General features: G+C 39.8%; 1 protein-coding gene across 1 annotated transcript; it reads left to right on the forward strand.

The window, feature by feature from the left end:
- Window positions 1-64: 64 nt before the first annotated feature.
- ERH (ERH mRNA splicing and mitosis factor) lies at window positions 65-12,667 on the forward strand. The gene is made up of 4 exons (XM_008700287.2): window positions 65-238; window positions 3,651-3,738; window positions 9,438-9,558; window positions 12,169-12,667. Exons 1-4 carry the CDS (start codon window positions 80-82, stop codon window positions 12,269-12,271), a joined length of 471 nt encoding a protein of 156 aa, XP_008698509.1. The 5' UTR covers window positions 65-79; the 3' UTR covers window positions 12,272-12,667.
- The last annotated feature ends 368 nt before the right edge of the window (window positions 12,668-13,035 follow it).

Below are 13,035 nucleotides of genomic sequence, written 5' to 3' on the forward strand. Positions count from 1 at the left end.
CGCAGCAATTCCCTGTGTATCGCATCGCCCTTATTCAAGATGGCTGAGACAGAGTCAGTATCCGCTCTAGCTGCCGGAAATGTGTGCGCCTCCATGGTCCAAAAGGCTCTTTCGCGGTGCGTTTCTGACGACTTCCGGCGGCTCCTCTCGCGGGGATTGGCTGTTGGCGGCGTTGCGGCTAAGCTCGTGTGCGGCGGCGGTGTCGGTAGCGGCTGCAGCGAGAGACTTTGGCGCGATGGTGAGAAAGGCCTCAGCGGCTCCCCGATCCCCCGGCCTCCGGGGCGATCCCAGCCCTGTACATCTTTTCCCCAGCCCATCCAGCGCGAGCTTGCAGCTCCCCGGCCCACCAGCTTGTTACTGGACCCTTCCCCTTCCCGCCGCGGAGACGCTTGGCCTGGCACTAGGCCCCGGAGCCCGGGTCCGCCCTGCGTTTGCGCGCCCGCTTGCGGGCTTCCGCGAGGCGTGCGGTGTGGAGGATGCGCTTTCTCCCAGTTGCTGCTTGGCAGAGGGCTCTTTCCCTCCAGACTCTCTGGCCCAGTGTAGGAACAATGGCCGAGGGATGTCTGACAAACCTCTTTCCAAAGCTGACAGATTCAGTGTGCTGCACCCAGCGTGTGGGCCGGGAGGGGTCGTCTTCGCTTTGTAGTGTGCTTTCTCAACTATTCTCTTTTGTTTTGCTGTGCTCTGTCTTTAAATATACGTATAACATCTTTTCTCTTTCCCAAGACCCCAGATGCCTGATCTGGCGTTTCTCCCAGCCCTCAATCCTGTTCGTACTCATTCTCTTGGGACCGAAAGCTGAAAAGATAGGCTCAGCTGAGGGTCCAGCTTCCTTCGAATCTGATCGGGGTGGTAGTGGAGTGAGTGGGTATTTTGTTTGTATTTCTTATTTTATTCCACCGAAAAGGAGATGCTCCACAGGGATTACGAGGAATCATGGTTACTTCCATACTTCAGCTTTCGTTTTCTGATTGCTGCAGTTACTGTTAACAAGTTACGCAGCTGTTGTTAGCAAGGAACTTTTTGAGGTTGTACTTTTCTGAATTGAGATGTTTCAGTGTTTGACCCAAAAGGTTTCCCAGAGGGGACTAAGAATTGGAAGACTGGGTTTCCAGTTCTTGTTTTGTCATAACTAGCAACGTGACCTTGGACAAGTCTTTTTACCTCTGAGTTTCCTTCTTTCTCTGCCTTTTATGTCGCTATTTGGTATTGTGTTACAATGCTTAGATTAAAATGTGAGGAAGTGAGAGCAATTAATAACCCACTCTCGTTAGGCAAATACCAGTGATAATTCCTTCTGCGTCCAAGTAGCATTAAAAATTAGATTTTGTATATAACACAATTATTGGTTCAGTAGTCTTAAATACTTTTGCTTTATTAAAGATAAAAGCTTTAGGTGTGGGTTTTTGTGGGGTTTTTGGTAGTTTGGGAGAAGCATTTGAAGCTAATGGGCAAATCGTATGTATTCTTCTGTAGCAGTAGAATGATTCTTAGAATTCATGTGTGTGAGACTTAAAAAGTTAGTAAGGCAAGATTAACTATTCATTAAAGTGATTCACTTGTGCCTGGTAATCAGAAAGAATAAGGATTTTATTAAGGTAATTTTGCATACCTTTTCCTGATTTAGGTTTTGCAATTTTATTTTTCTGTTGGTGAGAAATTTAAGTATGTATGTATTTGCCTATATGTACTTATATTTTGCATATATATTTGTTTTTTAATAAAACCAAACGGCTTTGAAAATACCCCTAGTAAGAAGAAAGTGATCAAAACTGATTTGCGAAGTTTTATGATCTTAAAATGTTAATAGGAAAGCACTGCCACTTAAAAATAATACTCGTTTCGATTACAGATTTGTAAATTTAGTCATTTTTTGTTCTTAGTTTTTAATCCTCATCTTTGGGTAGTAAGTATTGAAAATAGTGAGGTTTGTCAGAGGTTCATTTTAAGACTAGATGTAAAAAGTAGTGTACTGAATAGCCATTTCCATATCTTTATTCTATCAAGTAAATTAGTCCCTTAATTTGCATTGGAATGAGAACAATTAATATAGTAGCAACTGGTGTGGGTAATGTACAGAGTGAGCCCTACTGCAGGACTTCTAGTGTGGTTTCTATAAAATTATTTTGTCAACATATGACCCATCGAAACTGCTGTTTTTTGAGTAGGTGACTTAGAAAAAATTCTGTATAACAAATAACTAATAAAATGCTTTCTCTGGTTTATAATGCCTATTTAACAAAGGCCTTGACTGTTCAGGTCGTTATAGGTAAGAATTACCCTTAATCTCTTGTCACCAACATCTATTTTTATCTCAGATCCTCTCAAACTTTTTATCAGAATGGATTAGTTCTTGATGGGGAGGGAGGAATGTGAGCAATTTCTTTGCTTTTTATATAGTGTTCAGAGTATTGGGGTTTTTTGGTGCTTATTCAGAAACTCTAGACCTCAACTATTCAGTTCCAATATCTTGATGGTTGAAAAGTCTAATGATTTCAAAACAGTTTGGGAGACCTGTCATAAACGATCTTTTTGGACAGTAGCACAGTAAAAGAGAAGAATGGGATTAGTTTGAGGGTTGAGTTTACCGTGAGGTTGCATCATACTTATATTTAATTAATCGACCTTACACACTTGGCAAAAGATTGGAAGGGGCCATAATTTCAATAGACCAATAGTCTGGACACATTTTTGATTATCACAGTTTTGCCCAGGAGGGGGCAGGGGTTCAAGTGCTACTAGTATTTAGTGGGAATAGGCCAGGGATGCTTCTAAATGTCCTGCAGTGCACAGGACTACCTCTATAAGGAGGACCCTTCAAGCCCAAATTGTAAAAGTGCAGAGAGTGAAAAACTGTGAAATAGACCCACTAACAAAAACATGCCCCCCACTGAGCATGATGAAGTGGAAGATGTTAAGTCTATTTGCTGTTCTTTAGGCATATTCACAGTTGTCACGGTGTGATCATCTCACTATTTCGTGTGATTCTAGTGTTTAAAAATATGTGGTTTTGAGACAGCGTAGCCTCTGAAGGTGAGTCATCTACTGGGTGAATAGTTAATGGTTTTTCTAGGGTAATGTTAACTATATATTAATTTTATACTGCCCATTTATCTTCTGCCTTCACGTTAGAGTCTAAGCCCTGGATAAGTTGTGACTCCACTGTTATGCTAAGGTTGGAAAAAAACATAAATCAGATCCAGTGCTTATAGTCATTAATAGTGTTTCCCTTTTTCTTCTTTTTATCAGCCTACATAGGAGTTTTTTATTAAGGGACTTAATAGGGCTAGAGATAGAAAGTGACCAGTGGAGATAGAAAATCAAAGTGGGTTTAAGATCTAGTTGGGGAGGAAGATGGGAAAGAAAAAAACAGTACAAGGTAGCTTATGCTGGAATGCTTACAGGCAGTAAATACAAGTTGGAGAAAGCAGCCCTTAAGGACTGGAAGACCTTACAGAGACTTTACAGAGAAGCTGTCTGCCCACGTTCTGACACCATGCTTGCACAAAGACATAAATGTAGGATGAGCACCCTAATTAATAGTGTTTTAATAACCAGTGATCATTGTGTCATGACTGGGGATTTTCTCTCACTATGAATTTCTCAAATATGAGTTAGAAACTTATGTTGAAATCACTTTCCCCCTACAGTCTCACACCATTTTGCTGGTACAGCCTACCAAGAGGCCAGAAGGCAGAACTTACGCTGACTATGAATCTGTGAATGAATGCATGGAAGGTGAGTTTAAACACTAATCAAGAGTTTCTGTTTTTGTTTTCTTGACCTTCACTATTAGAACATGTCTCTTTTAGGAACTGGGCTTGTTTTTCCTCCACATTTCTTGAATAATAAATTTGAGCAGGGAAGGAAGACATTAAGGAGCATATTTATTGAATATTGAAACATTGATTATATATATTATCGTTCTGCAAGTATTTTTTTTATCCAGCTCATGGTTACAATGAATGACTCTCTGATGCCTCCCTTTGTTATGTTGATAGTCCATTATTTGTTATGTAAATATCTTACAGTTATTCCTTGTGTATTCTGGTTAAACTCAAGCACTATAGAGTTAAGACAGGCTCTAGGGATACCTTCAGAACCTATTAGTCTGCAGTCTGCTCATTGAACAAATAAACATTAAAAGCTGTTGAGGTTTGGTTACACTCCATCAGAGTGTTAGGAAATAAAAATTAGCTCAGAGAATAAAGGCAAATGGAACCAAATAAGTATAATTTATTGTGCATTTGATAAGCTGACACCACCCTGAAGGGAACTGTTAGCCCTTAATGTGTCTTTACTCAGTAAACCATTAGATGAGAGCACGTAGATTGGATCATCACAAATTGGATTCATCCTTACATTTAATCATTATATCAAGTAAACCAGTTGTGCACATCTTGCACCCTTTTTAGCAAATTATCGATTCTTCACTTCTTCCTACAAAGATTTTACATTCACTGTTTTTGCTGCTGGGCATGTCTCTGAATTTGTTGATCATCCAAAGCTAACTGGGTTAGCCTTAGAGTCTGTCCTTGTAAAGCCAACAATGGGTAGATCTGTGGGGAAAAACTACTGGTAATAATTAGAGACGTCTTCTAGGTAGTTGGCACCATGCCTTTCCGATTGCAGGTTCTCTTTAAAAGAAGAGCAGCTCTTCTTCTTCCCTCATTTCAGGACCCTTCCTCTGCTGACTGTTAGGGTAGACTTTGTGCACGTGCTGCATTGGCACGTTAGTGCCTTACCTGGGTTATCACGTTTGGTCTTTGATTCTGCAGTACTCTGCCAACCTCTGCTGATTTTAGTAAGGCCTAACTTTTTCTTTTTAATTAATACACTTTATTTCTAGAGCAGTTTAAGGTTTACAGAAAAACTGAACAGAAAATACACGAGTTCCCGTGTACTTCCTTTCCGTACCTCCAAGGTTTCCCCATTAATAACACCTTACATTGGTGTGGTACGTCTGTTACAGTTGATGAACCCAGTTTTTTTGTTTTGTTTTGTATTTTAAGGATTAATTATTTGAGAGAGAAAGAGCGCATGAGCGCATACAGGCACAAGTGGGGGGTGGTGTAGAGGGAGAAGCAGACTCCCTGCTGAGGAGGGAGCCGGATGCAGGGCTTGATCCCAGGACCCTGAGATCATGACCTAAGCCGAAGGCAAGATGCTTAACCAGCTGAGCCACTCAGGTGCCACAATGAACCCAGTATTGATATGTTGATACATTATTACTAACTAAAGTCTACTATTAACTAAAATCTATTATTATTAATTAAAGCTTATATTGGCCTCATTCTTTGTGTTGTACAGTTCTGTGGGTTTTACCAAATATATAACATCATATATCCATTGGTATAGTATCATACAGAATAGTTTTCACTTACCTAAAAATCCGTGTGCTCCACCTGTTCATTCCTCCTCCCCACTTCACCCTTTGCCCCGACAACTATTGGTCTTACTGTCACCTCCATAGTTTTGCCTTTTCCAGAATGTCATAGAGTTGGAATCATTACCATATGTAGCCCTTTCAGACTCGCTTGTTTCACTCAGCAATATGCATTTGAGGTTCTTCCATGTCTTTTTAATTAATAGATTTAGTGTTTTTAGAGTAGTCGTAGGTTTACAGGAGAATTGATTGAAAAGTACAGAGAATTCCAGCACGCCCCTTCTTCCCTACCCTGTCCTTCCAGTTTCCCCTGCTACTTACATCCTGTATTAGTGTGATACATTAGTTACCATTGTAGAACCAATACTGATACATTATTATTGACTAAAGCCCATAGTTTACATTAGAGTTCAGTCTTTGCTTTGGCCATTTTAGGAGTTTGGCTTATATAATGACAGGTATCTACCATTTACTGCCCTAAGAATCTCTAGTGCTTCACCTGTTCTCGCCCCAAGCTGCTGGCAACCACTGATCTTTTTAATGTCTCCATAGCATCACCTTTTCAAAAATCTCATGTAGCTGAAATTATACAGTATATGGCTTTTTCAGGTTGGTACTTTCACAAAACGGTGTTTTTTTGTTTGTTTTTTAAAGATTTTATTTATTTATTTGAGAGAGCACAAGGAGGGGGAGGGGCAGAGGGAGAGAGACAGGCAGACTCCCTGCTGAGCAGAGATCTCCGAAGTCAGAAATTTCACTGATTGAGCCACCCAGGCGCCCCCAAAAGAGTGTGCTTTTAAGAGTCTTCAATATCTTTCCATGGCCTGATACCTCATTTCTTTTTATTGCTGAGTAATCCATCATTTGGATATACTGCAGTTTGGTTATCCATTTGCCTGCTGAAGAATTGCTTCCGGGTATTGGCAGTTCCGATAAGGCTGCTATAAACATTTGAGTGCAGGTTTCTGTGTGGACCTGTTTTCAGCCCCTTTGGGTAAATACTAAGGACTGTGATTGTTGCATCATATGTAAGATCGTGTTTAGCTTTGTAAAAAGCTGACAAACTGTCTTCAGATGTGGCCGTACCGTTTTGCATTCTCACCAGCAATGAATGGGAATTCCTGTTGCTGCACATCCTTCGCAGCATTTGGTGCTGTCCGTGTTTTGGATTTCTGTCATCCTAACAGGTACATAGCGATATCTCGTTTTAGTTTGTAGTTTTCCAACGACATGATGTTGAGTATCTTTTCATCATGCTTATTTGTCACCTGTATATCTTCCTTGGTGAGGTATCTGTTCGGATCCCTTGCCCACTTTTTAATTGAGGTGGTTTTTTTTAATTGTTGAGTTTTAGGAGTTCTTTGTATATTTTGGATGCTTGTCCTTTATCAGATACATGTTTTGCAGAGATTTTCTCCCAGTCTGTGGCTTGTCTTTTCACTTTCTTGATAGTGCCCTTTGAAGCACAAAAGGTTTAAGTTTTGATGAACTCCGGTTTATTTTTTTCTTCTCATGGTTTTGGTGCCATATCTGAGAATCCATTGCCTTGTTCAAAGTCATGAAAATTTGTGCCTGTATTTTCTTCCAAGTGTGTTATAGTTTGGGCTCTTACATTTAGGTCTCTGGCCACTTATGATGTGAAGTGTGGGCCCAACTTTATTCTTTCGTTTGTGACTCTCCAGTTGTCCTAGCACCATTTGTTGGAAAGACTGTTCTTTCTTCATCAAGTTTTGTCTTTGTATCCTGGTCAAAAAGCAATTGACCATAAATGTGAGGGTTTGTCTGTGGATCCTCTTTTCTATTCCGTTGATCTGTATAGCCATACTGATGTAGAAGCAGTACCACACTGTCTTTATTGGTGTAGTTTCGTAGTAAGTTTTGGAATTGGTAAGTGTGAGTCTTCCAGCTTTGTTCTTTTTCAAGATCTTTTGGGTTATCCTGGGCCTCTTGTATTTTCGTATCAAATTTAAGATCAGCTTGTCAATTTCTACAAAACTAGGTTGGATTTTTGATAGGGATTTCATTGAATTTACAGATCATTTTGGGGGTCATTACCATCTTTTTTTTAAAGATTTATTTATTTGCGAAAGAGAGAGCATGAGCGGGAGTGGGGAAGCAGACTCCCCACTGAGCTGGGAGCCTAATGAGGGGCTCAGATCTCAGGACCCTGAGATCATAACCTGAGCCAAAATCAGGAGTTGGTTGCTTAACTGTCTGAGCCACCCAGGTGCCCCTGGGGAGCATTACCATTTTAATATTAAGTCTTCTGATCATGAACATGAGATCTTTCATTTATTTAAATCTTTACTTTCAGTGACATTTTGTAGTTTTCAGTGTACGTTCTATGCTTTTTTTTTTTTAATTAAATTAATTCCTAAGAATGTTAATTTTTGATGCTGTAGTACATGGAGCTGTTAATTTCAGATTGTTTATTGTTGGGGTATAGAAATGCAGTTGAATTTTGTGTATTAACTCATATCCTGCAATTCTGCGGCAGTCATTTATTAGTTCTAATGGTTTTGTACGTGCGTGTGTGTGTGGTTTCCTTAGAATGTTCTGTATACAAGATGGTGTCCTCTGTGCAGAGAGATAGTTGCACTTCTTTTTTTTCTAGTCTGAATGCCTGTTGTTTCTTTGTCTTGTCAAATCACCCTGGCCAGAACCTCCAGTAAAATGTTGACTACAGATGACAAGAGTAGATAGTCTAGTGTTCTACAGGAATACTCTGAGTGGGAAAGTATCCAGTCTTTCACCTTTAAGTATGATGGTAGCAGTGGGTCAGTGCCTTTTTAAGATACATGGTGAATACATTTTCCTGATTTTTGTTGCCTTTCTACTTTGACCTTTCTGTTCAATAACTCATGAGTGATACTCTCTGATCACATTGTGATGTATCAGTACCAGTCAAAAACCCTAACTCAGCTTTTCATAGATCTGTAGTTGAATATTACTTACTTCTTTTTTCTTTTTTGAATATTACTTTCTATTGGGAAATTTACGAATTTAGAGTTACAGGAAGGACCTGAGTGTAGAGGATAGGACATGCTTTCCCAGATGATGTTTACTCACTTGTTCATTCATCATAGCGGCATTAAAAGCATTTGACAGTGGGAGTGGACAGAAAAGGTTATGTTTCCATTGTGTGGGAAAAGAGGAGTAGGTCAATGAATAAAAAATAATGTGCTCTTTAGATAATTATGTTAATGTGTGCTTGCTATCAGTGATTTTGTTCGTTTTATTGTCTTTTGATGACTTACATTTGAGTGCTTACATGCTCTTACCGGTGCTAATGCTTTTATACGCATAATTTCACATAACCTTCACCATAGCTCCATCAAGAATATTGTTGTCCTTACCATTTGACAAGTAGGGTTCTGGGGATGGCGTCATTAGTAAAGGACAGAACTAGAATTCAAGCCTCTGAATCCAGAGTCCAGCCTTTTAAGATATTTTATGACAATCTCTTTCTCCGTGCCAGTTTTGTTTTTGCATTGTATCAAAATTTGAAAGCAGGATAGAAGAAGCCTCTATTTGTCATCCATTATTCCCAAATGTGGTGTTTTTCTGAGGCTTTAGGAATATTTGTTTATTGAAAAACCTGGTAAGACCCACACTGTCATCACTTGTTTGAACTCTTGTATGACAAGTCTTTAAAGTTGTTTTTGACCTACCTGGTGACTTGAAGTAATCATTTTATTTTATTTTTAAGGCATAAAATACTTAACATTCTGGCGGATATATAAAATTAAAAGAAATTTGCTAGTGACAAACGTTAAAACAAAAAGTGACCAACTTACTGTTTTTTTCCACAGACCAACTTTATAAAAATAAAATACTGTGGGGCTGCCTGACTGGCTCAGTCAGTGGAGCACGTGACTTTCGATCTCAGGGTTCTAGGCTCAAGCCTCACATTGGATGTAGAGATTAGTTTTAAAAATTAAATCCTTAAAAAAATTAAAGTATTATGGCATTGCTATATATATGTTATATATATGCTATTCATATCTAAAGTTTATACAATTGTAAGATCTTGGTTTTTCTCCTCTCTTAGGCGTTTGTAAAATGTATGAAGAACATCTGAAGAGAATGAATCCCAACAGCCCCTCTATCACATACGATATCAGTCAGTTGTTTGATTTTATTGACGATCTGGCAGACCTCAGCTGCCTTGTGTAAGTATGAGCCACCATGTCTTCTAAGGTGTATTTTTCTGTTGTTTATCCAGGTGTTTGAGGTGATTTATGGTATTGGGAGCTCACTCTATGCCTGACACTGATCTTTGCATTTTTTTTTTTTTTTAAGATTTTATTTATTTATTTGACAGAGAGAGAGGGAACACAAGCAGGGGGAGTGGGAGAGGAAGAAGCAGGCTCACAGCGGAGGAGCCTGATGTGGGGCTCGATCCCAGAACGCCGGGATCACGCCCTGAGCCGAAGGCAGACGCTTAACCGCTGTGCCACCCAGGCGCCCCTGATCTTTGCATTTTGACTACTGTGTAGTAATATTTCATCTACATATGGCTCATAAGTTAATTTGGCAACATAACGGTAAAGGCACAGGAAAAGCTTGAGAATTTTGCTAAGATGGCAGAGTATGCATAATTAGTATGCAGAGAGAATTCTGTGAAGTTCAAAGTGTTGATCTGGGTTTCTTAAACCAAAGTTGTTTGTTTTTTGCTTTTGTTTGTCTGTGTGTGTTTTCCCTCAAAGTCTTTGTCCTAAAGCAATTGGCTTTGGGTTAAAACTAAGATGATTCTGTTTTCATGACAAAGGAAAATGAGAGTACCTTATAATGAGATGATCTTCAGTCATCAGGTGCTTGAATATGATATGCCAGATACTGTCCTAGAAGTAAATATGTTTCTGAAAAATTTATATGTCCTACTCACAGGCACTTCCTGTGACTCCTGGATTATGACCGGGGCCAGGCCCGGACTTGCTGTTTCACCAAAGATTCCTGTTGAACACTTGTATTTTCTCGGAATATTCGAGTTTTACTTTGCTAACTCAAAACATTCCAGTGATTCGGGTCTGGTCTTTAATGAAGTATGTTAATAAGAAAGTTTTGTGTGGTTTTTTTTTTAATGGGTTTTTTTTGTTGTTGTTTTTAAAGATTTTATTTGAGAGAGAGCACGCGTGAGAGCACGAAAGTTTTGTTGGGGTGCCTGGGTGGCTTAGTTGGTTAAGCATCGGACTCTTGATTTTGTCTCAGGTCATGATCTCAGGGTCTTGGGATTGAGCCCTGCGTTGGGCTCCATGCTTAGTGTGGACTCTGTTTGTCCCTCTCCCTCTGCCTGCCTCTCACCCTGCTTGTGTGCTCTTTCTGTGAAATAAATAAAATCTTTAAAAAAAATGGTATCTACTCGCAGGGTTGTAGTAAGGATTAAGTGAGTTGATCCAGGTAAGTACTCAATTGATAAATTAGATATTTTATCTTTCTAAAGTATCCCTAAGGTTTTTATTATTTTTTTTTTTTTAGGCAAAGTGCATCTTTGTCTCTCTTGGATGCCATGTAGTGTTTCTACCACGTGTTGCACGTGGCTTTAAAACACTGAAGTGAATTGTATTTGTGCAATCTCTGGTTACTTATTGTCTGCTTTTTTTATACTCTAACCTTAGTATTTTACCCCAAAAATGATTTTATTGCTTAACCAACGAGATTTCAGTGGTAGGTCGCCTGGAATGTTTGTACTATTGAGTCTTCTAAAGATATGTTGAGTGGTTGGCTATTCAGTGATACCTTGGTCTCAGACGCCTGGAGTCCCACTGGAGTCTCATTGCTAATGCCGCCGGTCCTTGCTGTCCTGACCCTCCTCTTCTGATTGGAGCCATTTTGAAGCTTGTTACATCTTCCAGTAATTCTCTACCAGCCTCTAGCATGATTTTTTTTTTTTTTAAAGATTTTATTTATTTATTCGACAGAGATAGAGACAGCCAGCGAGAGAGGGAACACAAGCAGGGGGAATGGGAGAAGAAGAAGCAGGCTCATAGTGGAGGAGCCTGATGTAGGGCTCGATCCCAGAACGCCGGGATCACGCCCTGAGCCGAAGGCAGACGCTTTACCGCTGTGCCACCCAGGCGCCCCTCTAGCGTGATTTATTTTAAAAAGCAAATCCTAGGGCACCCAGGTGCTTCAGTCAGTTAAGTGTCTGCCCTCGGCTTAGGTCGTGATCCCAGGGCCCTGGCATCGAGCCCCGTGTTGGGCTCCGTGCTCACCGGGGAGTCTCTTCTCCTCCCTCTGCCCCCCCGCCCCAGCACTCGCTCTCTCTCAAAGAAATAAATAAAATCTTAAAAAAAAAAAAGGCGCAAATCCTGAAATATAGGCTAAAAGATTTCTTTAACACTGTACGGGGCAGAAATCTTTGTGGTAGTAACATGGTTTTTTTTTTAAGGATTTTTTAGTTAATTCTAAATAAATTTAGCAAATCTCAAGTTTGTACCAGTGTTTGGTTTTATATTTTAATTACTAAAGAAACCATATAACTAGGGGAAAGAACACATGGTTTCTGGTCATACTTTGCCAAGAAGTAAGTGTGTAACACCTTGAGCATTTAACTTAAGATTTCTAGACGTTGGTTTCTTTTTCTGCTATAAGATTGTACTTGGTCTAAAGTTCCTATCGCTTAAAATCCAATGGTAATGTAAGCAGCTCTTTTATGTTTTCATTAAGTTCATGTATAAACATGTACACCAGTGCCATCATTGGGCAGTTACAATTCAGGGTTTGAAAAACACGATAGCGATCGACCATTATAACCTTGCTTCTACCTTTCTGTTCCTCAGTTACCGAGCTGATACCCAGACATACCAGCCCTATAACAAAGACTGGATTAAAGAGAAGATCTACGTGCTCCTCCGTCGGCAGGCCCAACAGGCCGGGAAATAGTTGAGTTGGAAGCAGTAGGGGGATGGGGGTGGGCTTGGAACACAGGTGTGTACAGCGTGCTGTAGTAGGAGTTTTGTATTATAGTAATCCTGTTTCCATTTTGGTATACTCTAGCCAGGATTGAATGTATTAGATGAAATGTGAGGATCTTGTTCAATCTGAAACCCCCATTGCTTCCTTCCCCCCCTTTTTTTTTTTTACTTAAACATTTTTATGGTAATTTAGATGGAAGTTGTCGGTTGATGTTGGTTCCAGTCCTTCAAACTGTTCATACCTGCTTTATAACATTCACTGTACTAACCCTTCTTCAGGTTGGGGTGGGGGGGGTGGTGACAGTTCAGTTATGTCCTCAAGATAAAGTCTTAGTGAAAAAGGAATAAATGTTCTTTAGTTATATTTTCCCCTTGAGTGATTTTTTTTCCTGGTCTCTGAACATTGAATTTTCTTACAAAGCATTATCAGTTTCAAAACCGGTAGGCTACCACACAAAATTCAAAGAAAGCTTATGTATGTGTTGAATACATTTCACTGTGGTTTATGTGAGGCTAACAAGCTTTTACCTCATTTTCCCAGCCTTGTAAATGAATCTTGATTGTAGCTCTAAGGTTTGTACTTGCTATTGATGCAAACGTTATGAAAGATTTTTCTGGTGACATTTTCTGCAGCAGCAGCCAGCTTAGTTCCTTAGTTTTGGTCCTGTACTCTTTCTGGGAGTGCCCTTCTCCGAGCCTTCAGCAGTTGAACATGGTTTGCTACTCCTGTAT

The sequence above is a fragment of the Ursus maritimus genome, unplaced genomic scaffold, assembly GCF_017311325.1.
Source record: "Ursus maritimus isolate PB19 unplaced genomic scaffold, ASM1731132v1 scaffold_25, whole genome shotgun sequence".
Taxonomy (NCBI): domain Eukaryota; kingdom Metazoa; phylum Chordata; class Mammalia; order Carnivora; family Ursidae; genus Ursus; species Ursus maritimus.

Coding starts and splice junctions, on each gene's coding strand:
- ERH (XM_008700287.2), top strand. CDS start 80: ATGTGTGCGCCTCCATGGTCCAAAAGGCTCTTTCGCGGTGCGTTTCTG. Junction 239..3,650: donor CGAGAGACTTTGGCGCGATG/GTGAGAAAGGCC, acceptor TTCCCCCTACAG/TCTCACACCATTTTGCTGGT. Junction 9,559..12,168: donor GCAGACCTCAGCTGCCTTGT/GTAAGTATGAGC, acceptor TCTGTTCCTCAG/TTACCGAGCTGATACCCAGA.